We start from the raw sequence: 26,628 nt of genomic DNA on the forward strand, positions 1-26,628 counted from the left end.
ATTTTGAAAATTTGTGAATAATTTCACATATAAGTATCAATCGCTCCCCCCACCAAAAGTATGAAAAAAAACGTGACTTATAGTACGAAAAATACGGTATATGTGTAGCTCTCTAGTTGAATGTAGCTTAGTGCTTGTTGCATGAATAAAATTAGCATGAACAGACCCTCATCATGGAAAAAGCTAAAAGAAATGCATAAAAGCAACAATGAAAGAGAGACTGAGAAAATGTGTGGCGAAGGACTGAGGAGGAAGACTTCGATGGTTTCAGGAGGAAGATGAAGACGACGGCTCTGTGACTTTTACAGGTTTGTTTTTTAAAACCAGCCCTGTTAGTGCTGTGCTACCGTGTTGCTGCTTTGTTACCGCCGCATCTCAGTGACTTTTACCGGTATGTTTTTTTATCTAGCCCTATTAGTGCTGTGTTACTTCCATGTTGCTGCAGTATTATTGCCGCGTCACAGGCATTGTTTAGAAAAAAATGTTAAGGTATGTCATTAAAACTTTTAAAAAGGGGTTCTGTGTACCGTCTTTCTTTGTAAATAACTCGCGTGCACATGCTGCTTTTAGTACGGTGTGGCTTATTGATGAAAAAAACAAAATTTTCCCCTAATTTTTGCTCGTGGAGCTTATAATAACGTGAGGCTTATAGTCCAGAAATTACGGTATATAATGATTAAGTTGGTGTGCTTTTTTGAGAATTTTTGCCATGAACAGAAAATTTGAAACTGGCATATGATTATTGAGACAGTTCGGGTCGAGGTTTGGTCACTTAAATAATGGTTGAATAATAGCGATTTTAAAGGCTGTTGGCACGCTGCCAGAGGAGACGAACAAATCAATAGAATTTTTAAGGTCCTAAAATCTGAAATAGTTTGTTAATGAGTTTGCCGGGAAGCGGGTCGATTAAGCAAGTTGTCTGTTTAGCCGCCTAACAACTAACCAGTTGTGTAAGGCTTTCAAGGGACACATTTTTTAAATCGGAGAGGGTTGTCACAGAGTGTCAGCCTTATTCATATTAACTACAGTGGAGCAAAAAAGTATTTAGTCAGCCACCAATTGTGCAAGTTCTCCCATTTAAAAGATGAGAGATGCCTGTAATTTGTATCTTAGGTACACTTCAACTATGAGAGACAAAATGAAAAAAAATCCAGAAAATCACATTGTCTGATTTTTAAAGAATGTATTTAAAAAATTATGGTGGAAAATAAATACAGTCAAACCTCGGTTTTCGAACATCCAGGTTCTCGAACAAATCGGAATTCGAACGAAAAATGTGAGATTTTTTGCTTCGGTTGTCGAACAAAATTCGGAGGTCGAACCTCGCGAGATGAGCCGAAAGGACCCGAGAAAACCCGACCGCGCGGCCCGGATGCCAACTGACTCCGTTCGTTATTGTATTTTCGTTACTTTGAGAATTGTATTAACCCCTAATCATGCCTCCAAAGAAAGCAAGTGGGAGCAGTAAAGCCATCCTAAAACACAAAGATGCTCTTAAAGGAATGCAACAGTGAGCGCCCGGCGCGCTGCGGTTGCGCGATCAGACCAAATTAAGCTATGTGCGCACTAAGGTCCACCTAAAATTTGTAAAGTACATCAGGACTGTAAAAATATTTTCTAAATGTCAGCGACGGCTCTGTCACAATAATGCGACCAGCACGGTGCAGTTGCGCGGTCGGCAGGCGCGCTACGGTTGCGCGTTCGGCGGTGCGCTGCAGTTCGCGATCGGACAAAAATGCACAAATGAAAAAAATGCTTAAAAAAGGTGGGGGTTTTTTCGTCTTGGAACAGATTAAAAATGTTTCCATTATTTGTAATGGGAAAAATAGATTCAGAATTCGACTGATTCACTTCTCGAACCGCCTTCTGGAACGGAGCGTGGTCGAAAACCGAGGTTTGACTGTATTTGGTTAATAATGGCCTTGATTTGGGGCTCCACGCAAAATCTCACCCCGTGGGTTCAAAATGATCATAAGAACGATGAACAAAAATCCCAGAACCACATGGGGGGGACCTATTGAATGATGACCTGCAGAGAGCTCGGACCAAAGTAACAAAGACGACCATCAGTAACACACTAAGTCGCCAGGGACTCAAATCCTGCAGTGCCAGACGTGTCCCCCTGCTTAAGCCAGTCCATGTCCAGGCCCGTCTGAAGTTTGCGAGAGAGCATTTGGATGATCCAGAAGGGGATTGGGAGAATGTCATATGGTGTGATGAAACCAAAATAGAACTCTTTCGTAACAACTCAACTCGTCGAGTTTGGAGGAGAAAGAATGCAGAGTTGTATCCAAAGAAGAAGAAATTCTCTGTCCCACAGTGTCCATACCCCAGAGAGCGTACATGAAAGACAGAAAAACTTGTTCCGCGAAAAGAGAACACTGCTGGGAGGGTGCCACGACGGCACCATCAAAGAAAGCAAAGGACGCATACAACACATGTAACTGCAGGCTGGTGACAGGCTTGGTGACAAGCCGAAACAATATAAATGGTCCTGAGGTACGCCGCACACACCCCCCAACCCCAAATACCCAGAAGAACCCTCGAAAACACACGAAAAAGCCTCCATAGGTCCCATGAACTGGCGCAGAGGCAGTTCAGCGATTCGGTGCGACCCGATGGACCGTGGTTGTGATCCGTCAAAATCTCGCAAAACACACAAACGTGTGGGCAGCGGCCTGGGCACTCAGGCGAGGTAGATGCAGATGGTGTGCATTATCATCATGGGGCAGGCACGATAAAGGTCGGCCACATCCAGGATCCGACAAGCATGAGGGCCCAGGTCAACATCGTCCGGATGAGCGGGACGGCTGAGTCACACCAGTCCCAACTGACGCGCGCAGCCATCGGCCAGGCACGGAAAAAATATCTGCCCGTGCCGAGCTGATCTGCACATAGCAAGGTGCGGTGGTAGGCTTCAGCGTCGCCGAGTGGACGGCCAAACCTGGGACGGCCACGACTGTGGCCACACTTCACATTACAGATAAGGAGAAAGGGGGAAGGAAAGATAAAAAGAGAGAAAAGGGAAAACACTGCTGAGAGGCTGCAACTCACGGTAGTGTCATCAGTTTTTTTTTTTTTTTTTTTTAATTGGAAGTGATGACCAGGGGATATCGAGAATAATTGTCAACTGCCATGCCCTTTGAGACATGTTTGTTATTAAGGGCGTCATAAATAAAATTGACTTGTCTTGACCTGCTATGCTTGTGGCCGCCATGTCCAACGTGAAGATGCAGTGTTTGATTAATAATTTCTTTGACAGTGATTGCATTGTTCGTTTTTTTCAATACATTATTTTATATAACAACATTGAGCCATTAGCTGGCCTCCGTGAGGTCATTAAATTGTTTTTGTTTTTTTGGGAAATCTTCATTTTTCTGTGCAAGGATGGCATGCACATGCACATGCACCCCAATTCACCAAACTTGGCAAACGCATCGGCCCTGGTGAAAAGGTTTGTATTTTTAAGTCATAAAAAAAAGAAAACAAAATGGCTTTCCAGCATCACCTAGAGTGGAAAAATAAAAAAAAAAACGTTTGAAAGAGAAAATTGGGAGGCACATATAACGCAGAAAAAAATTTGAAATACAATATGGTGTGGGCAGGGCATCAAACTTTAGAGAAAGGAAACCCACCTTTATTGCTGAAGTCATCTATCATGACAATTTCAGCTAAGTATTTCCTGGGAGTCCTCTTGATGACACTGTGGATGGTTCTCATTAAGGTAGACCAGCCTTCATTATGGAAGACTATCACCACACTGGAGGTCAGGAGTCTTTCATCATAATGCCAGTACTTGCACCTGTATTAATAGCAATGAATCCCAATGTTAAGAATTGATTTGACGTTGCATGGTTGTTCGTAAAAAGTGAAAACAAGCATTATTATGGAAAAATATCCTCGTCTGTATAGGGTTAAAACTGCCTTTATCCATTGGTTCGATACTCTGTCGTTCTGAAGCACAACGCACCCACACAAAACACACACACACATGCAACTCCACAAGGGGCATGATCAAATTCTCTCTCCAATTCCACAAAACACATGTAGAGTGGTTGGGCTAACTTCCATGCACTGTCGACAACCCTGCTAACGGTGTGGAGCTGGTTCAGCGTTCCATGACCATGGCTGGTCCACCGTTCCATGGCCAGGACAAAATCCATACTGATTCTCCTGGATCTGAGATTCAACATGTCGACAAACCGTCCTCTCCAGCACCTCTGAATATAATTTACCAGGGAGACCGTGGACTGGAGTTGGAATACACCCTCCGATTCAATTGAATATAGGTTGGAAATAATTTGCACATCACGGTATTATATTTTCACTCAACAATCCCAATTCAGTGGAATTTGGGTTTGTAATAGTATTGCAGCATAAAAACACAGAATGAGTAACAGTACTTACTCTTCATGGCGTATATCTCGAATGGTCCTGTCCAATGATATCATATCACTCGCAACCATGTTAAAGCCAAACTCTTTGATGGATGCATGGATGGCTTCTTTGTATTCTGGGCCCAGAACAAATGGCTTAGCTCCTTCTCCTAGGCCACCCGGAAAACCTAGAGGCTCAGGTTTTTTGGGTTCAAAGTTTCCGAGAACTCCTTTCTTGAGGATGGGGGCATTGTAATTGTGCACGTTGGGTCGAAACGTTGCATACTGTTGCTGGATGGCCTGCTTCTCATTTGGATGCACCTTGGGAGTCTGCACATGGTTGCCCCATCCTGAAGATAAAACCAAAAAATGTCAAATTATTACCCAATCTCAAACATTGAATTAACAAAAGCAATATTTGTTCTTATAAATGAGCAAAATTATCAAAAAGGGATGGGCAATACGGATTTGAAAATATTTCAATAAATGAATTCAATGATTTATTTAAATTAAATTAATGTCATTTACAGTATCTCACAAAAGTGAGTACACCCCTCTCATTTGTGCAATGTTTTAATTATATCTTGTCACATACAACACTGAAGAAATGACACTTTGAGAATGTTAAGTAGTCACTGTAGAGCTTGGATAGCAAAGTAAATGTAACATTACTTCAAAGTAACTCGAAATAAAGCAATTAATGGGTAAAATGCTGTCAACTAAAGTAAGTACACCCCAACTGAAAATATTAAAATTGGACCCAAATGTCAATATTTTGTGTGGCCATCATTATTTTCCAGCACCGCCGTAACCCTTTTTAGGCATAGAGTTCACAAGAGCTTCACAGGTCGCCGCTGGAATCTTCTTCCATGATGACATCACGGAGCTGGTGGATGTTGGAGAACTTGCGCTCCTCCAGCTTCCATATGAGGATGCCCCACAGATGTTTAATAGGGTTTAGGTCTGGGGACATGCCCTGCCAGTCCATCACCTTCACCCTCAGCTTCTTTAGAAAGACAGTGGTCGTCTTGGAGGTGTGTTTGGGGTCGTTATCGTGTTGGAATACTGCTCCACGGCCCAGTTTACGGAGGGAGGGATCATGCTCTGCTTCAGTACTCCACAGTACATGTTGGCATTCATTGTTCCCTTAATCAACTGTAAATCCCCAGTGCCAGCAGCACTCATACAGCCCCAGACCATGGCGCTCCCACCACCATGCTTGACTGTAGGCAAAGTCAAAGTCTGCTTTATTGTCAATTTCTTCACATGCCAAGACACACAAAGAGATCGAAATTACGTTCCCACTATCCCACGGTGACAAGACATAGTTCACAATGTACATACACGTAAACAACACAAGAAAAATTAAACAAGAAGGCACAATCAATGAATAAATAAGAGTGATGAATAAATAATAAATAAACAAATAACACTATAAATAAGTACAGGACGCTACGCAGAAGGGGGAAGAGAGTTCAGGATCCTAACGGCCTGGAGAATGAAGCTGTTGGTGAGTGTTAGGGTTTTCCAGGTTATCTTGATCCTATGATTATGTTGGAATGTAACCTGTAATAATTAAACTCGCCTGTGTTGTCTTAACAAAAGTAGTAGAACAAAGTGACTAGCTGCAGAGGAAGCAATCAAAGTTGTTTAGTTCACACAACATCGTGAAGGACCCCCTGCTGTGCTTTGATCAGCCAGGGGCTTCGGCCATTTGTCTACGCTGACCCCCACTCTCACCCCCACTCTGTTCCTCCTAATAAATATGCCCTTGCAGGAAGGAGACCTTTCAGATTTCATTCCTGTAGCGAGTGATCTCTCCACCTGCAGGTGTCTAAAAGAACTTGCCTTGTCTCTGTGTGGTTCTTGCAAAATAAGTTGGAGTGAGCAAATCTCTAACATTTTGGTGCCGAAACCCGGGACCCTCATACCCATCATCTGGCTGACGGAGGACGACGCGCTGTACACCGTCGACGGGCCAGCGTCCACTAGCCGGACCTGGTAAAGAAAGACCTGGGAAGGAAATTCTTCGCTGGGCCAGCATCTTAGGTCTGCCTTCGTCTGACAGAGGTGGATTGACGGGACCCGGCAGTGCAACGAACCAGGGGACAAGTAAGTTAAAGGCTTGAAATTGTGTTGTGTTGTTAAACGCGTAACACATAGAGGTGCACGGGAGATAGCTTGGGTTCAAGTCCCAGTGGAAGAAACAGGCTAAGAAAGGCAGAGCTTCTTTTTCGTTCATCGAAGAAGTGTGTAGACTCTTCTTTGTCTGTTTTTCCGAGCTGAGGGATCTGGCTTGGGTTAAAGTCCCAGTGGAAGGAACGTGCTAAGAAACACGGAGCTTCTTTTTTGTTAATCAAAGAAGGGCGTAGATTTTTCTTTGTATGTTTTTCCAAGCCAAAGAATAGCTTGGGTTCAAGTCCCAGTGGAAGAAACGGGCTAAGAAAAACAGAGCTTCTTTTTCTTAATTGAAGAAGGGCGTAGATTTTTTCTTTTGTCCGTTTTTCCAAAGCTGTTTGGGAGGGTTTTACACCCATCCCTGGATAGGCCTAAAAAAGCGCTGGAGTTTGTGTGATTGAGTGTGTGACTGGTAGGATAAATTGACTAAGAAGCAGTTCTAGCGTTGATCCATGGCAATAAAACAGGCTAGTAATTTGTTGAAAGGTCAATTTAAACCTGCATTGAGGATCCTCAAAGAAAAAAAAATTGAAAAAAAATTGTAAAACCTTAAGCTACTAAAATTAAGATGGGAAATAAGAACGGTAAATCTCTTGCTCTGCTCTTCTTTAAAACGAGAAGTTCATGGCAAGTAGATTTCTTAATTGTATGCAATACATGCCAAAGTGGAAGGAAAAGTATGGTGTAGAAGGGAAGTTGAAAGTTGAAGTGTGGAAGATAGTGGTTGAAGTTTTGGAGGACAGTGTGGCTAGGAAGATAGGACTGAAAAAGAAAAGAAAAGAGAGTGAATTGGATTGTGCTAAAATGTGGTTGAAAGCTTCACAAGAAAGAAGAGAACAAATCCAAAAGACAAAAGAAAGAAAGTTGAAAAGTGATGAGGCCGCCATTCAATTGAGATTTGAAAAAGAATTCAGGGTGCATAGTGGCATCCCATTCAATGATACAGCTGAGAGTGCTTATCAACAACAGCTTAAAAATGCGCTCCTCACTAATTTCCGCCCTGAAATGGGCAGTTGGGTGAGGAAACACTTGGTGGAAGCGGACACTGCTTGGTTTACAAAAAACATGCAGTGGCCCGGAGACGCTGATAAAGGGATTGAGAAAGGCAAAAGTTCTGATGTATTTCATCTAGATGATGATAATGATCTAAATGAAGATACAACGATCTTCTTCCAAAGTTCCCAAAGGGGCAGAGGAAGAGTAAGATACCAACAAGGTCGCAGGCCGCCATATAATTCAAAACCCCCACGAGATTCTGACAACTGTTGGAACTGTGGGAGACGAGGACACTTCGCACGAGAGTGTCGTTTTGCAAAACAATATCAATCAAAGGGTGGAGGAAGGAGCAGAGGAGAAGCCAAATTTTTAGCATGACAAGCTTCCTCCTCTTTGACCGCTTATGCTCATACAGAGAAAGAAAGAATAGATGCCCATATGACAGCAAAACATGTCATTGTCAGATTATTAGAATTTTTTTTAGATTATTAGAAGTCCTGTCCATCCAAGAAGTATGACAATGCTGTTTGTATGCCCAAATTACAAATGACTACAGCTCAAATTTGTGTTACACTAAAGTTAAAATATGCAAATCAAGTGGTAAAGAAATGCAACTTGCTTCTAGAAGATAAATAAATAAAATTAGAATGTGCTGTCCTCGTGTGCATGGGAGGGACCAGCTCATGATCGACCACAGGAAATGGCCAGCCTGTGACGAATCATTGGTGCTGGGAACTACCTTTTGCGTGCGAGAGCTGTGCATGTGTGTGCGTATATGTTAAAATGATGAACATTGGCTAAAGTTTTAGTATAAAAAAAATTGCTAGACTGTGGTCTATCCAATTTGCACCGCAGAACAGAAATGATTTTGAAAGATAAAAATGAGAGGAAAAAGAGAGAAATCTGTTTGCAAGTAGAAACTAATCCACACTAGTGCATGTTAAGTGTCGAGCCCACATGAGAAAAATGACAGAACATGCTTTCAGGAATTGGAAGAAGCTAAATTATGAATTTAAGATTTTGCAATGCTACATTTAATAGGAATAATTGATTGGTTGTGTTATAAGACTATACAAAATTCTAAATGCAAGCTAAATCTGAGAGATTGAGTTCTTCAAATTTAAAAACAAAGAAAAAATTCAGATTAATTTGCCAGTTGGTTGTTATAGTTAAGTTTTTTTGAATTGGTGGATTGTTCTACCAGGAAACCTGAGTTGAAAATGATATATGAATGTTGTGTGGTGAGCTTGGATGAATTGGGACCAATGTGATAGAAAGACTCCTTTTTGGAGACTGCGTGTGAGATGCAAATGAACATTGATGAATGATAGCCTGAATGAAAAGAAATTACAGGTTGAATGGTTGAAGTTGTTGGCGACTACTATGGAAAATTAGTAGAGCGACTTTGATGAAAGAATGATTTTGAGCAGGTTGAATGTTAGAAAGAAACACGTAGCTTTTGGATTGATAATTAACTAGAGAAAAAAAACTGGAGAACCAGTAACACATGTAGAAGATGTGTGAACTGAGAAATTGAGAAGCGTTTTGGAAAGAAAGTCAAATTAAATGATGATGGAATCGTATGTAGTAAAGAACACATTCTCCCAAAAAGTTTGTCAAGGTGTGAGGCATGGGCGTTGCCAAGCCTCAAAAGGGGGGGAGTGAGTAGGACAGATAGTGGAAGATAGTAATAATACAACACTTTATGACAATGAATTTTCGAATACATTTGGTGTTATATTGTGGTAAATTTTTTGTTCTTGTGTAGATAGGTTAGCAACACGAGAGATTTAGAGGTTCAAAAGAAAGACAGTTAAAAGAAAACATTTTTGATTTGGACAATTGCAGGCTAACAGGAACATGAGAGCGATAAGAACTACGAGGTGGGATCCAATTTCATTGGGGAGATTGAGAATTCACAGCACCATACTCTAAGTCACATTTTTGAGCAAGACATACAGATCAGTGCTTGATGTGGAAAGCAGACCTCGATGAGTTGATTTTCAATAATGATACTGAAGACAACATACTGTCCGATTAAATTGGAACTATAGATAAAATGTAGCTCAAAAATAGGATGAGTTGCAGGATTTACGATATAAAAACGAGACCGCTGTTATTAGGAGAATTTGAAGTTTGGTAAATAAATGTTACCAGCAAATTGATGGAAGCAGCTACATTTGGAAATAGTCTTACAAGTTTTTATGTCCCAGCCTGTCATTCTCAGTGTCAGAGTCCCTGAAACCCAATCCAAGACTTCGCCTGCAGCCGTGAACAACCACAAAATGGTGCCTGGCTCTGAAGCACCTTTGACCTTTGGCGAAGGACAAGAAAAGACTGCTGTTGTGCTTGGAGAAGGACAAGTACACTCCGGAGGACAGACAACATCCTCGGGGACGAGAAAAGACAGTGAAAAGCGGAGGAACTCACAATGATGAAAATTGACTCATTTGAACAATGGACTCATTCAAGAGTGATGGATGGGGTCGCTCTGAAGCAACAACAAAAGAACACCAACTTGATAGGGTAAAGTGCGGCAAAAAGATATGGACTTGGAGTGTCCGACAACCAAATCGCACTCCTTGCTACGGCGTTCCCAAATTTGGTGAAGCTTGGTTCAAAGTGGAAGGGAGGTTCATTGTGCACTGAGTTTGACAGAACTGAGGAGATTTGATAAATAAATAAATAAAAATTTGAAAAAGACGTAGGACTACAGATTATAATCAGAGATTGAACGGATTTGGATAAAACAAATAGGCTAAAACGGTAGGAAACAAGAGCAAGATCTTATATTTTGGCTCATCAAGCTTAAGACGTAGAGGTCGAGTTATATGAATTTTAGAACAGGACATTTGGCAGTCAGGAGGAAGCTAGGTTGCTCAATGTACCTACTCAATACAATAGTAAGTTTTTTGCACCACAGTGGAGGTTGGATGGTCAGAAAGTTAGGTACGTTCAATTTTTGACATTCACACAATCATGCATAGGAGTCACAAGGCGACAGTTAACAAAACAATGACTGCAATAGGGGCCACCTACGACTGCACCGACATGAAAAAGTAGAAGCGAGAGAGCAGAGAATGGGATTATATGCTAAAACGTCTGCTATACAGTTACCAATAGGAGATTCTATCAAGAGAAGCTACATGAGAGATGGATTAGAATCCGTTTGTCTGCGTGTGTGTGTGTGTGTGTGTGTGTGTGTGTGTGTGTGTGTGTGTGTGTGTGTGTGTGTGTGTGTGTGTGTGTGTGTGTGTGTGTGTGTGTGTGTGTGTGTGTGTGTGTGTGTGTTCACACCCTGTGTGGGTGCGAGCGTGTGAGGAGAAAGAAGGCATGGGTAAGACAATCTCTTTTAAACCAGGAGGCAATAAATGGGAACGCCCCTGTCATAAATAGTGTTTGGTTAAAGGGAATCATTAGGAAGTGTTCAAACTCTTCCCGCAAACATTCCTATTTGCCAATTAAATGGGCACTACAATTGACTACGAGAGTTGCAAACAATCTTGGCAGATTATATGATCATGACGCTCAAACTGTGTCAAAGACAAATTTACTGCCGCTTGATCTTTCCTCCTCACAGGTCGACAACCCCATCAATCCAGGAGACTGGGTCTACATCGAGGTCATCAAAGGAAGGAACTGGGCCAGCCACGACGGGAGGGACCATTCCAAGTCTTGCTGACTACACATGTTGCACCCAAGGTTGCAGGACCCACAAATGCATTAACGACGACTGCTCTCCAGGAGGAACCTGGATGGGAGCTTTGGACATCACCGCTGTGTGCCAGGATGAGAGAGCCGTTTTGAAGATGTAAGGGCTCTACAACCAACATGGCTACACCATCGAACGGAACATACTTCATACAGAATGGCTGGTGGCTTTGTGGTCACAAGGTTTATCCGATGCTGCCCGCCAACTGGACAGGAGTGTGTGCACCAGTGTGGGTGACAGACCACACCTACAGGATACGACACCATTTGTTGACAGGAGCACGTAACTCTACTGGACGTCGACGCAGAGCAGTTGCAACCTTTGACCCTCATGACCCTGTCTGGGGTGCGAACGTTCCGGAGGACCATAAAGTATGGTCTGCCGGAGACAAAGTTGTCCTTGCGCTCTTCCCTCAGATTGGGGTTGGGAAACTATCGCTCTTCATCGAGACACTGAACTATCGTTTTCAATCCTTTGTGAATCTCTCACTGCAAGTCAACGATGGACAAAATAGAGAGATTCAGGCTATTAGACTGATGGTCTTGCAAAACAGGATGGTTCTGGACTTGTTGACGGCAGCACAAGGTGGTGTGTGCCACATCATTGGGACTTCCTGTTGCACATACATACCTGGAGAAAATGACACCCACATAAACGACGCCATGAATTCGCTGAAGAACTTACAGCAGGCCATGTCTAAAGACAAGGTCCCACTTCAGTTTGATTTCTTTTCATGGCTATTCTCTGGCAACTGGTGGCAACTGCTGTTGAAATTGCTGTCTCCTGTGCTTGTTGTGCTGATGGTGTTGTGCTTGTTTACGACCTACGTTATCCCATGTTTGAAGTCTGCTGTGTCGAAGTTTGTGTCCTCTACTGTAGCCCAGGTTCATATACAACTCCTTAGAGATGACGGATGTGATGACGATGATGAAACATGGATTGCGTAGGTGCTGTTCTGTTGAGCATGTTTTACAGAAACTTGTTGATTTGACCATCGAAAATGCTTCACAAGTGATGGATACAATGATGTACTGTTTCTGTGTTTTTCTTTTTATTTTTTATTGATAGCATTCTGGTCGCCTGTGGCAACGGGGCCGTGTAAGAATTTTCCTGCTAATAACATCTGGCCAGCAGGTTTTTCGCTTACACAATAAGTTTGAGGTAATGCCTCATCTTCACTGGAAAGTGTTGCTATCATTGTTTGTTGCTTTTATTTTTCCTATTCTTCTTTCTTCATTATATATATATATGTTTTTCTTTCTTACTTGTCTTTGTTGTTTGGGGTGTCATAATCATATGATAAAACAGGAGGGAGATGTTAGGGTTTTCCAGGTTATCTTGATCCTATGATTATGTTGGAATGTAACCTGTAATAATTAAACTCGCCTGTGTTGTCTTAACAAAAGTAGTAGAACAAAGTGACTAGCTGCAGAGGAAGCAATCAAAGTTGTTTAGTTCACACAACATCGTGAAGGACCCCCTGCTGTGCTTTGATCAGCCAGGGGCTTCGGCCATTTGTCTACTCTGACCCCCACTCTCACCCCCACTCTGTTCCTCCTAATAAATATGCCCTTGCAGGAAGGAGACCTTTCAGATTTCATTCCTGTAGCGAGTGATCTCTCCACCTGCAGGTGTCTAAAAGAACTTGCCTTGTCTCTGTGTGGTTCTTGCAAAATAAGTTGGAGTGAGCAAATCTCTAACAGTGAGTCTGGTGGTGCGGGAGCACAGGCTCCTGTACCTCTTCCCAGAGGGCAGAAGATCAAACAAAGAGTGAGCCGGGTGAATCACATCACTCACAATTGTGGTCGCCTTGCGGGCGAGATGGGAGGCGTAAGTGCCCTTCAGGGAGGGGAGTGAAGCACCAATAATTTTACCAGCCGTGTTTACTATGCACTGCAGGGCCTTCATGTTGTATTCAGTGCAGCTACCACCCCAGACAGCGATACAACTGGCGAGGACGCTGTCAATGGTGCCACGGTAGAATGTAGTCATGACGGCCGGGGGAGCACTTGCTCGTCTGAGTTTCTGCAGGAAGTACAGGCGGCGCTGAGCTTTCTTTGCCAGTGACGCAGGGTTGGCGGACCAGGAGAGGTCCTCACTGATGTGCACCCCCAGGAATTTGGTGCTGCTCACCCTCTCCACCACAGCACCGTTGATGGTCAGTGGCAGGTGTTGGGTGAGACCCTTCCGGAAGTCAACAATTTTCTTGGTCTTGTTGACGTTCAGCAGGAGATTGTTGTCCCTGCACCACGCGGTCAGACGGTCAACCTCCAACCTGTACTGAGTCTTGTCGCCCTTGGTGATGAGACCCATCAGAGTCGTGTCATCAGCAAACTTCACTATGCGGTTGTCGCTGTAGGACGCAGTGCAGTCATGCGTCAGCAGGTTGAAGAGCAGCGGACTGAGCACACAGCCCGTGCTCAGCGTGATGCTGGCGGAGATTTTGTCGCAAACACGTACCACCTGAGGTCTTTGACAGAGGAAGTCCAGTAGCCAGTTGCAGAGGTAGGTACTGAGGCGCAGCTTGTCGACTTTGCAGTTGAGTTTTTGTGGCACAATGATGTTGAAGGCAGAACTGAAGTCCACAAACAGCAATCTCACAAACGAGTCCCTACTCTCCAGGTGGGAGAGGGCCGAGTGGAGGGCAGAGCAGATGGCATCCTCAGAGGACCGTGTGGCTCGGTACGCAAACTGGAAGGGGTCTATGGTTGGGGGGGGAGAATGGATTTGATGTGCTTCAAGACAAGCCGCTCAACGCACTTCATGATGATGGGCGGTAGTCATTGAAGCAGGACGGACCAGGCTTCTTCAGCACAGGTACGATGATGGCAGCCTTGAAACACGAAGGGACGATGGCCTGCTGCAGGGAAATGTTAAAGATGTCCGTGAAGACACCCGTCAGCTCCCCAGCACAGTCTTTCAGCGCTCCACCTGGGATGTTGTCAGGAACCGCTGCCTTACGGGTGTTGATAGCGGCAAGCGCCCTCCTCACGCTGTTGGCAGAGAGGCACAGGGGCTGCTCGTGTGGAGGGGGAGTGGTCTTCAGCGGGCAAGTGCTGTTCTGAGCGTCAAAGCGAGCAAAGTAGCGGTTAAGATCGTTGAGAAAAAGGACGTCGCCTTCACAGGTCTGCGGCGCGGGCTTGTAGTCCGTGATGGTCTGAATGCCCTGCCAAAGGCTCCATGCATCCCTGCTGTCCTTGAAGTGGATGGTAATCTTGCAAGAGAATGCTCTTTTCGCTTCCTTGATGCCCCGGGACAGGTCGGCCCTCGCTGCCATCAAGCCAGCCTCATCCCCCGCTCTGAAGGCTTCGTCCCTGGCCCTTAGCAGCCTGAGGACAGCCCCCGTCAGCCATGGCTTCCAGTTAGCCCGAGTGACGATGGACTTTGAGTGACTCACATCATCAATGCACTTCGAGATGTAAGAGGAAACAGAGTCAGTATACTCCTCTATGTCTGTCCGATCGTTGCAAGTGGCTGCCTGTTTAAACATGTCCCAGTCAGTAGTGCCAAAGCAGTCAAGAAGCACATCAGAGGCACCCTCAGGCCACACCCATACCCGCTTGCGAACCGGCCTGGATGCCTTCACCCTTTGTCTGTATGCAGGCAAAAGCATAACAGTGAGCTGGTCAGAAAGTCCAAGATGGGGGAGGGGGGCGGCCTTGAAAGCTCCTTTATGTGTAGAGTAGACCAAGTCCAGGAAGCTGTCACCACGTGTTGGAAAATTAACATGCTGGTGAAGCCTCGGAAAAACCGACTTCAGGTTAGCATGATTAAAGTCTCCAGCGAAGATGGTGAAACCGTGAGGGTGCGCCGTCTGTTGTTCACTGACAGCCTAGTACAGTTCACTAAGAGCCACGATCCTGACGCCTTCGATGTTGGAAGGCGGGATGTATACCGCGACAAGCAGAATCGCAGTAACTTCCCTCGGCAGGTAAAAAGGACGGCACTTAATGACCACAAACTCCGGCAGTGGCGAGCAGTGCCTGCATAGCACTACGGAGTCCCGGCACCAATCATCACGGACGTAGACGCATATTCCACCTCCTCGCGACTTTCCCCCTCTCACAATGGCACGGTGCGCCCGATGGCAACGCTAGCCGCTACAGATGCACAGCAGAGTCCGGAATGTTGACAGTCAACCAGGTCTCAGTAAACACGAGCACACAGCAGTTACGCACTGTCCGGTTCGTGGATCTCAGCAGGCAAACGTAATCCATCTTGTTGTCCAGTGAACGAACATTCATCAGAAGAATGGAAGGCACGGCCGGGCAAGCTGGGTTGGCCGCCAGCCTGGCCCGGACGCCTCCGGGCTTGCCCCTCTTCTGCCTCCTCGCACACCGCTTCCGATGCATTCCAACCGGGGGAGGAATAGCAGGCGAGTCCGGCAACGCTCCAGGACGGAGCAGTCCGAGCGCCTTTAATGTCTTCGCATCAAAGTCCAGAACGCCACAAAACCCACTTTCGCAGATGTCGAGCAGAACCTGCCTGCTGTACTTGACAAGACACACTTGTCTCTGTACTCTTCACCTGGTTGCCACCACACACGCTGGACTTAGTCTGCTTGTCTTCAGGATATGGATATGTGTTACTAGAACCATGGTCTGTGGTCTGATGAGACCAAGATAAGCATATTTGGTTCAGATGGTGTTAAGGGTTAAAAGGGTTACGGCGGTGCTGGAAAATAATGGTAGCCACACAAAATATTGACATTTGGGTCCATTTTTGACATTTTCAGTTGGGGTGTACTCACTTTTGCTGCCAGCATTTTACACATTCATTGTTGTGTTTTGAGTTACTTTGAAAGAACAATACATTTACTTTGCTATCCAAGCTCTACAGTGACTACTTAAAATTGTCTCAAAGTGTCATTTCTTCAGTGTTGTCCAATGACAAGATATAATTAAAACATTGCAGAAATGAGAGGGGTGTACTCACTTTTGTGAGATACTGTATATATCATTATATAATTTTTTATACATAATTTTTTCAGCTGTTGAACTGTACCTGTCACGATTCGTCCCCGGTCATCCTACGACGTGTCCATGTTGCCATGGTTTCTGTCCACGTCTCTGTGTACTCGCCCCTCCCCTCCTGTGTCTGCCAATGATCAGTGTAATCACAGTCACCTGCCTCTCATTACCTGTCGTGTCTTTAAGTCCTGTCTGCCTCTCACTCCCCTGTCAGATTGTTCTCGTCTGTCGTCTCTTGTCTCCAGTCTGTTGGTTTCTGTTCCTGTCTGCGATACGGTCTGTCTGCTCGCCCTCATCTTCCCTTCCAACTCCCTTTTCCCTCAATAAACCCTGGTCCAAGCTGCATTTGGTCTCCCTGGCTCCATTCCATCCGTGACATTACCAAGACAGCACCATTGTTTAGATTACAGTATTCGCACACTGTCAGCCACTCAATGTTTAAACATTTTGTCATCTGAGGTTTTGCCGTAAAAAAATGGAAGTCTGTGGGAAACATAGTTTAAAGAGGGAGCAGCTACATGACACAGATGAAGCGGCTGGCAGCCGCTCGCACGCTATCTACAGTAAATAAAATAACAAACACCTGATATTGTCACATGTCCCAACTCCTGCACCAGTTGGTGCTTCTTCCTTCGTGTGTGGCCAGCTGCCGCCTCCTGCACCTGAACATATTGCTCAGAGGTACACCCTGCGCAATCAGGACTCATTGCTGCTGTCCCAACTCTTTCTGCACGGCGGTGCATTTTTCCTTCGTGCACGGCTGTGTCATGTCTCCGCTCTTGCCTTGCTGGCCAGCTGACGCGCCCTTCGCAGGAGACCTCGGGGGTGCCCATCACCAATACGGAACTGCACGTGCTAGTCAGGACTGATCGCCACCACCTGTCCCGTGTTACCTGCTGATTAGGGCTTGTATATAGGTGCTGTTCATGCTTTGACACACGTACACCTGCCACCTGATTCCCGTTTGCCTGATCGATTGTGTAGCGGTACGCCTGGCTGGTTGTCTTGACAGACGCACGCCTACCACCCGTTTCCTGCTTGCCTGATCAGCTTACGCAACGAGATGCCACCACGGCGTGAGCTCGCTGACCAGTCGCCTCGTGCACCTGCTCTGCTGGCATTCTAGCCTCCCTTTTTGTATTCCCTAAATAAACAGTCCACGTTGCACATGGTTTTCCTGCCTTGTTCGTGACAAGCTGGCTGCTGCGCTTCCCGCGCTTGCGCTATCAATGTGTATTCAAACGCCATTCTCCCGTCACTTATAAACCTGCGAAGCAGCACATTCGTAAAAGGTTAAACGCGAAGTGGCAAGGGATTTGGGAGCTTTGGACATCACCGCTGAGTGTCAGGATAAGAGCGCCGTTTCAAGTGGTGAGGGCTCTCCAACCAACATGGCTGCACCATCAAACGGAACATACTTCATACAGAATGACTGGTGGCTTTGTGGTCACAAGGTTTATCCGATGTTGCCCGCTAACTGGACAGGGGTGTGTGCACTTGTGTGGGTGACAGACCACATCTACAGAATACAACATCATCAGCTGACGATGGCACACAACTCTTCTGGACATCGACGCAGGCCTGTTGCAACCTTTGAACCACATGATCCCGTTTGGGGTCCGAATGACAGCCATAAAGTGTGGTCCGTCGGAGACAAAGTCGTTCACACGCTTTTTCCTTGGATCGGAGTTGGAAAACAATCCCTCTTCATCGAGACACTGAACTATCGTTTTCAATCCTTTGTGAATCTCTCACTGCAAGTCAATGATGGACAAAATAGAGAGATTCAGGCTATTAGACTGATGGTCTTGCAAAACAGGATGGTTCTGGACTTGACGACTGCAGCAAAAGGTGGTGTGCCACATTATTGGGACTTCCTGTTGCACATACATTCCAGGCGATAACGACACGCACATCAAGGATGCCATGAACTCACTGAGGAATTTACAGCAGGCCATGTCGGAGAATAAACTCCCACATCAATGGGATTTCTTTTCATGGCTATTCTCTGGCGCCTGGTGGCAGTTGCTGTTGAAACTTGTGGTTCCTGTGTTTGCTGTGCTGGTATTGTTGTGCTTGTTTACGACCTGTGTTATCCCATGTTTGAAGTCTGCTGTGACGAGGATTGTGTCTTCTAGCGTAGCACAGGTGCAAATACAACTTCTCAGGCATGTCGGATGTGATGACTATAATGTGCTGCGAAACGTAGATTGCGTAGATGCTGTTTAGCCGAGTATGTTTTACAGAAACTTGATGATTTGACCATCGAAAATGCCTCGCAAGTGATGGATACAATGATGTACTGTTTGTGTTTTTTTATTTATTTTTTTTATTTTTACTATTCTTCTTTCTTCATTATATTTTCTTGCTTGTGTTTGTTGATTGGGGTGACATAATCATATGATAAACAGGAGGGATATGTTAGGGTTGATAGATTAGTTTGATCCTATGCTTATGTTAGAATGTAACCTGTAATAATTAACCAAACGTATCCTGTCTTAACAAAGTAGTAGAACAAAGTGCTAAGATCCTTTGAACTGATTGACCAGCTGCAGAGGAAGCAATCAAAGTTGTTCTGTTTACACAACATCATAAAACACCCCCTGCTATGATTTGACCAGAGGCCAGGGGTTCACCCCCATCCCATCCACTCTCACCCCCACCCTGTTTCTCTCAATAAATATGCTCTTGCAAGAGGCCTGAGTCAGACTTCGTTCGATCATTGCTGTATGCACAGCGACAAATTACCTCTCCACTTGCAAGTGCTTAAAGGGCATACTGTCTCCTGTGTGGTTCTTGCAAAATAAGTTAGAGTGAGCACCACTCTAACAGTAGATACTGATAAAATTTGTCCAGACCTACAGAGGCAAATTTGACCTTCAAATCTGCATGTCTTCGACTGTTGTGGCGTCCATCATTGGCACCAACTCAAGAAACTATTCAGTAACAGTCAATGTCTCATCAACTCCACGGATAAATCAGGCCAGTTGTGCCACGTCTGTGATGTCGGTGCTCTCGTCAATTACAACAGAAAATGCAATAAATGACTTGACTCTCTGTTTCAATTGGCTGTCTAAATCTGCTGATAGGTCCAAAATCTTCTCTGCTATAGTATTCCTCGTCAGGCTAATATTAGTAAAAGCTTGTCGCTTCTCGGGACATACAAGTTCAGCCGCCTTCATCATGCATCGTTTAACAAAGTCACCATCGGAATACGGCTTTGATGCTAATGCTATTTCGCTGGCAATCAGGTAGCTGGCTTTTACCGCTGCTTCACTGACTTGTCGGCTCTGGATGAAAGTTGACTGCTGTTTTCTCAGACCTGCCTGCAATTCGTTGATCTTATCTCTTCTCAATTGTCCTTGCAATTCGTCATAATTTTCGCTGTGAAGAGTCTTGTAGTGCCGTTGAATATTATATTCCTTCAATACTGAAACTTGCAAACACACAAAGCACTAAGGTTTTCCGTGCTTATCTAAAAATAAATAGGACGTGGTCTATTTTTCATTGAAAATTCTACACTCCGTATCTACTTTTCTCCGTTTGGATAGTGACATTTTGGCTAATGAGGGTGTAGGGGAGGGGTAGAGACCAGGGTAGAAACAACGTCGTAACAAGCAGCAATTGGCGCATTGCTACCGTCTGCTGTGTTGGGTCTGTCTTCTCTGATCAGAACATTGTTGTCTTCTACTCAAAACAGTGTGCCCCATAGCGGATAATCCATATTAATTCCGTATCTTTTATGCATTTTTTCACTTTTAAATTATCCTGATCAAACCTTCTTGCGTGCCGGATCCGGCCCGCGGGCCATAGGTTTGACACCACTATAATAGACAGTTTTTGCATGATTTAAATGAGGCCAAATAACATGCTTTTTCTCTTGAGTATATTGTTATAATCATTTGTTTCAGATGTATGTACTGTAATTATTTTCTGTATAATAATTAAATTTGGTGTTCAAAAAGTCTTTTTTCAAACTTGAGTCGTGAAAAAGAGGGGGTCGTCTTATAATCAGGGTCGTCTTATATTCAGGCCATCACGGTATATATACTCTATACTAGGCATGCTATACTAGGATGGGGTGTGAGTTCAATTCCAACTCCGGGCCTCCCTGTGTGGAGTTTGCATGTTCTCCCCGTGCCTGCGTGGGTTTTCTACAGGTACTTGAGTTTCTTCCCACATCCTCAAAACATGTTTGGTGGGCCGATTGAGTACCCCAAATTGTCCAAAGGTGTGAGTGTGGATGATTGTTCGTCTCTGTGTGCCCTGCGATTGGCTGGCAACAGGTTCACCTACCACCTACTGCCCGATGACAGCTGGGATAGGCTCCAGCATACATATATACACACACACACACACACACACACACACACACACACACACACACACACACACACACACACACACACGCCCACACCCCCGCGCGCACGCACACGCACGCATGCTAAATGAAGCTTACGTATATGTGACGCATTGGAGACAAAACATGTGTGGTTCTTCGTGCTATCAATCAGTAAACAATGGGGGGAGTCCTATCATTTACGTCACGGTACCACGTGATCCAAAATGTAGCGGTTCATGACAGGGGCGGGGAAGATCAAGAAATACACACAAATTGACTGCGTTTGGCTCACGAATGCAATTTTATTTCAAATTCTATAATATTATTTGGATGCAGGTGAATATAATCGAACATTCTGAGTGGTTTTTAGAGCCACTTAGGTGCCTTTACATACGCTTTAAATATATCTATAGCAGACAAACACAGTGATATTTGAAAAGTGAAATGAAGTTTATTGTGGGTAATGTGAGTCACCCCGCTCACACTTTGTTTGATCTACTGCCCTCTGGGAAGAGGTACAGAAGCCTGGGCTCCCGCACCACCAGACTCACCAACAGCTTCATACTCCAGGCTATTAGGATCCTGAACTCTCTCCCCACTCTCCCCCTCCACCCTCATCTGCATAACGTCCTGACCTTTTGGGCCACGATGTCTGCCTTGCACTACTCCACTTGCACTACTCCTCCTGTACTTTTGCGCTATAAACTGACTGTCTGCTGTATGCACAATTGCTCCATTTCAACCATGTTGCTCTTATTTATTCATTGCTCTTATTTATTCATTGCATGTGCCTTCTTATTTTTACTTTTTGTATTGTTTACTTGAATGTTTTGTTTGTCTGTGGACCAATTGGGTGTAATGTCTTGTCACCGTGGGATAGTAGGAAACGCAATTTCAATCTCTTTGTCTTGTGAAGAAATTGACAATAAAGCAGACTTTGACTTTGAATATTTAGTAGATTCTCCATTTGCAGAAATAACAGCCTCTAAATGCTTCCTATAGATTCCAATGAGAGTCTGGATTCAGGTTGAAGGTATGCAACTGGCCACCTTCAATACCCTGAATAGAAGTGAGGGTTACTAACCTGCAGTTTTTATTTCGTTCCAAATTTCAAATTTGTTTGCCGCGTTTTTTCTTAACTTTCACTTTTTTCATTTCCAACTGAGGACCATGGTCTCAGATTTGGAGGTGCTGATTTTTATCCAAACAGCTTCAAACCGGCCTTGGCCATCTCTTACTGGGAATGAATCAGATTTTCTACCAGCAATGCGAACCAAACTCTGGCATCGGTGATAGACAGGGATATGTTTGAAAGCAAGCATACAATATCAACAAAATTGATAAATTGAAACTATCTCACCATGCTTCAGTATGGTTGAGTTGAGGTCAACTTCAATACCTTCCACGTGTGGCCACGGTATTACTGGCTTAAAATGGTATACTGGGTCTCCCTGGGGCAGTAATGCATCTACCTGTAATAGATAGATATGAAAATCATAATTAGGCTTTTGATTTATACTCAAATCTACACAAAACAGCATCAGTAAATACACACATCTCTGTTCAAAAAGTTTATGATATAAAAACATGAGAATGAGACAAATCATTCAAACCTTTATTTTTATCATTATTGTAACTAATCAACTTAAATTGGGCACCTGTAAAACACAGATAAACGTAACTCATCACCCTGGCCACATGATACCAGGGATACTAAACTTATTTAGTCAATTTATACAGTAAAAAAGTTAACATTTTGTCAACTAATTAATTCAATAACAATTATTTTTCATGAACAATTAACACCTTTAATAACACATTTTGCCACTTGAAGATGACATTACATGTGCCTCGGGATAAAGTAACAATCCTTCACTGCTCATGTGAAGTTCGGAAGCATGTTTGCCTGCCTGCCTGCCTTGTCACGTTGTTAACCATCAAGTCTCAAGCACGTAAGGGGGGTCATGCAAGTTAAGTTACTTGGTTGAAGCAAGTCAAGTCATAAAATGGTGTGTAATGCTGCATGAGTAGTTCATCTGTAAAAATTAATTATACATTTAAATCTCTAAAGAATGACATTACAAAAACAAGAATGCATGTTATTTTTTTATGCAAATGTTTATGAGTGGCACACTGTTGATGCGGTGATAGATACTGATATTCCGTATTTTCACGTTCAAAAGGCGCACTGTACTAAAAGGCGCAGTCTCAGTTGTGTGCCATGAGTGTGTTTAACACACACATAGGGCGCAAGGGCTCATAGCGCGCGAGTTTTATATATACAATCCACACCCACACTTACCCCTTTACCGTTCTCATGGCGCTCTCAACTACGTCCGCCTTACAACAACGCACACACGGGGCGCACTGCAAATTCACGCCCACACTTCCCCCGTAAAGGTTCTCATGGCAACAACAACACACACACACAAGCATACAAGTCTGCGTATTTAAAAATGAAACGGGAGCAAAACTGAGTTTGGGCTTCACATTTTTATTACCGGTAACGGTCATCAATTAAACCCATCAAAGTCCTTATCCTCTGTTTCCGAATTGAACAGCAGCGCTAAATCTCCAACAGTCATGCCAGGTTTACTTTCTTCCCTGTAAGAGTCACTTTCCGTGCCGAGTGGCCCTTCGGATATGATGCCGGCTTTTACGAAAGCTCGAACAACAGTGCCAGCAGACATGTTAGCATGTTAGCAAGCTCGGTTTTCATTTGCTTCACTTGTTTTTTCACAACGGCTGTGAGATGGGCGTGCATAGAGTCACAGATCAACAGCGATGGTGATGCGTGGAAAAAAAACACCTGGTCTCCTTACATATGTTTGTGTGTAAATGCATAGATAACTAGAAAATGCAATTTCTGGAGAAATTGCGTGTGAAGGCGAAGACTTTGAATCACTTCTTAGGGAATGATGCCGAATGATGTTGAAATGAGTTGAATTACTTGAGAAATGTGGAAAATAGAAGTGTAAAATAAAATTTTGGAGAATTTGTGGTGAAAATTTGTAATTTTTGGTAAGTGGGAAGTTGTGAAATACGTAAGAAAATAATGAACAGTTGAAAGTTTGAACGGGTTGAATCGGTTGAAAAATGTAGAATTTAGAGATGAAAAATGACATTTTGGAGAATTTGGTTGAATTTCAAATTTGAAAGTTTGGAATTTTTGGTAAGTGGGAAGTTGTGGAATAGGTAGGCAAAAGATGAACGGTTGAAAGTTGGAATGGGTTGAATCGGTTGAAAAATGTAGAAATTAGAGTAGAAAAACGAAATTTTGGAGAATTTGGTTGAATTTCAAATTTGGAATTTTTGGTAAGTGGGAAGTTGTGGAATAGGTAGGCAAAAGATTAGTTGAAAGTTGGAATGGGTTGAATCGGTTGAACAATGTAGAAATTAGAGTAGAAAAATGAAATTTTGGAGAATTTGGTTGAATTTCAAATTTGAAAGTTTGGAATTTTTGGTAAGTGGGAAGTTGTGGAATAGGTAGGCAAAAGATGAACGGTTGAAAGTTGGAATGGGTTGAATCGGTTGAAAAATGTAGAAATTAGAGTAGAAAAATGAAATTTTGGAGAATTTGGTTGAATTTCAAACTTGAAAGTTTGGAATTTTTGGTAAGTGGGAAGTTGTGTAATAAGTAGAAAAAAGATGAACAGTTGAAAGTTGGAATGGGTTGAATCGGTTGAAAAATGTAGAAATTAGAGTAGAAAAACGAAATTTTGGAGAGTTTGGTTGAATTTCAAATTTGAACGTTTGGAATAGTATATCAAAGTCAGCTTTATTGTCAATTTCTCCACATGCCAAGACACACAAAGAAACCGAAATTTCGTTCCCCCCTATCCCACGGTGACAAGACATGGCTCACAACAGACAAACAAGTATGAAGTATAACAAAAGCGTGCTGAATAAATAATGAATAAATAACACAACAATAAATAAATAAATAAGAGGAGCAGAAAAAAAAAGGAGCAAGTGCGCATACAGCAGACATTCCCGAAAACGCAACAGTGCCACACGCTACGCAGAAGGGGGTAGCGAGTTCAGGGCCCTAACAGCCTGGGGAAAGAAGCTGTTGGCAAGTCTGGTGGTGCGGGAGCGCAGGCTCCTGTACCTCTTCCCAGAGGGCAGAAGGTCAAACAAAGAGTGAGCCGGGTGACTCACATCTCTGGCAATCGAGGTTGCCTTGCGGGCGAGATGGGAGGTGTAAATGTCCTTCAGGGAGGGGAGCGAAGCACCAATAATCTTACCAGCCGTATTCACTATGCGCTGCAGGGCCTTCAAGTTCTGTTCAGTGCAGTTACCACACCAGACAGCGATGCAACTGGTGATGACGCTCTCAATAGTGCCACGGTAAAATGTAGACAGGACTGCCTGAGGAGCACATGCACGCCTGAGCTTCCGCAGGAAGTACAGGCGGCGCTGAGCTTTCTTTGCCAGTGACGAGGTGTTTGCGGACCAGGAGAGGTCCTCACTGATGTGCACCCCCAGGAACTTGGTGCAGCTCACCCTCTCCACCACAGCACCATCGATGATCAGCGGCAGGTGTGTTGTGTGACCCTTCCGGAAGTCAACAATGATTTCCTTGGTCTTATTAACGTTCAGCAGGAGGTTGTTGTCCCTGCACCACGTGGTCAGAAGGTCAACCTCCGACCTGTACCGAGTCTCGTCGCCCTTTGTGATGAGACCCACCAGAGTCGTGTCGTCAGCAAACTTCACTATGCGGTTGTCGCTGTAGGTCGCAGTGCAGTCATGCGTCAGCAGGGTGAAGAGTAATGGACTGAGCACGCAGCCCTGGGGGGCCCCCGTGCTCAGCGTGATGCTGGCGGAGATTTTGTCGCCAACACGCACCACCTGAGGCCTCTGACAGAGGAAGTCCAGTATCCAGTTGCAGAGGGAGGTACTGAGGCCCAGCTCGTCGAGTTTGCAGATGAGTCGCTGCGGCACAATGGTGTTGAAGGCAGAGCTGAAGTCCACAAACAGCAACCTCACATATGAGTCCTTTCTCTCCAGATGGGTGAGCGCCGAGTGGAGGGCAGAGCAGATGGCATCCTCAGAGGACCGCTTGGCACGGTACGCAAACTGGAAAGGGTCAATGGTGGGGGGGAGAACGGACTTGATGTGCTCCATGACCAGCCGCTCAAAGCACTTCATGATGATGGGCGTCAGTGCCACAGGGCGGTAGTCATTGAAGCAGGACGGTGCAGGTTTCTTCGGCACAGGAACGATGGTGGCAGCCTTGAAACACGAGGGGACGATGGCCTGCTGCAGGGAAACGTTAAAGATGTCCGTGAAGACACCCGACAGCTCCCCAGCGCAGTACTTCAGCGCTCGACCCGGGATGTTGTCAGGGCCCGCCGCCTTACGGGTGTCAATAGCGGCAAGCGCCCTCCTCACACCGTCGGCAGAGAGGCGCAGGGGCTGCTCGTGTGGGGGGGAGTGGTCTTCAGCGGGCAAGTGCTGTTCTGGGCGTCGAAGCGAGCAAAGAAGCGGTTCAGATCGTTCAGCAGACGGATGTCGCCCTCACAGCTCCTCGGCGCGGGCTTGTAGTCCGTGATGGTCTGAATGCCCCGCCAAAGGCTACGTGCGTCCTTGCTGTCCTTGAAGTGGGTGGAGACCTTGCACGAGAACGCCTTCTTCGCTTCTTTGATGCCTCGGGACAGGTCGGCCCTCGCTGTCCTCAAGCCAGCCTCATCCCCCGCTCTGAAAGCCTTGTCTCTGGCCCTCAACAGTCTGAGGACAGCCCCCGTCAGCCACGGCTTCCAGTTCGCGCGAGTGACGACGGATTTCGAGCAAGTCACATCATCGATGCACTTCGTGATGTAAGAGGTAACAGAGTCAGTATACTCCTCTATGTCCGTCCAATCGTTGTAGGTGGCTGCCTGCTTAAACAAGTCCCAGTCAGTGGTGTCGAAGCAGTCACGAAGTGCATCGGAGGCACCCTCAGGCCACACTCGAACCTGCCTCCGAACCGGCCTGGATGCCTTTACCGATTGTCTGTATGCGGGCAAAAGCAAAACGGTGAGATGGTCAGAAAGCCCCAGATGGGGGAGGGGG

The 26,628-nt window shown here is 44.8% G+C and overlaps 1 protein-coding gene across 23 annotated transcripts in view; it reads right to left on the bottom strand.

Moving 5' to 3' along the window:
• galnt7 (UDP-N-acetyl-alpha-D-galactosamine: polypeptide N-acetylgalactosaminyltransferase 7) overlaps window positions 1-26,628 on the bottom strand; it is a 309,242-nt gene that overhangs the window by 256,916 nt on the left and 25,698 nt on the right. For all 23 annotated transcript variants that reach the window (XM_068650742.1, XM_049721363.2, XM_068650729.1 and 20 more), the window contains exons 2-4: window positions 21,935-22,046; window positions 4,408-4,726; window positions 3,636-3,802 (exon numbers count right to left, since the gene is read on the bottom strand). In XM_068650742.1, coding sequence (XP_068506843.1) covers window positions 3,636-3,802; window positions 4,408-4,726; window positions 21,935-22,046 — 598 coding nt within the window. The remainder of the gene's footprint in view (window positions 1-3,635; window positions 3,803-4,407; window positions 4,727-21,934; window positions 22,047-26,628) is intronic.

This window comes from Syngnathus scovelli, chromosome 5, assembly GCF_024217435.2.
Source record: "Syngnathus scovelli strain Florida chromosome 5, RoL_Ssco_1.2, whole genome shotgun sequence".
In the NCBI taxonomy this organism is placed as follows: Eukaryota; Metazoa; Chordata; class Actinopteri; order Syngnathiformes; family Syngnathidae; genus Syngnathus; species Syngnathus scovelli.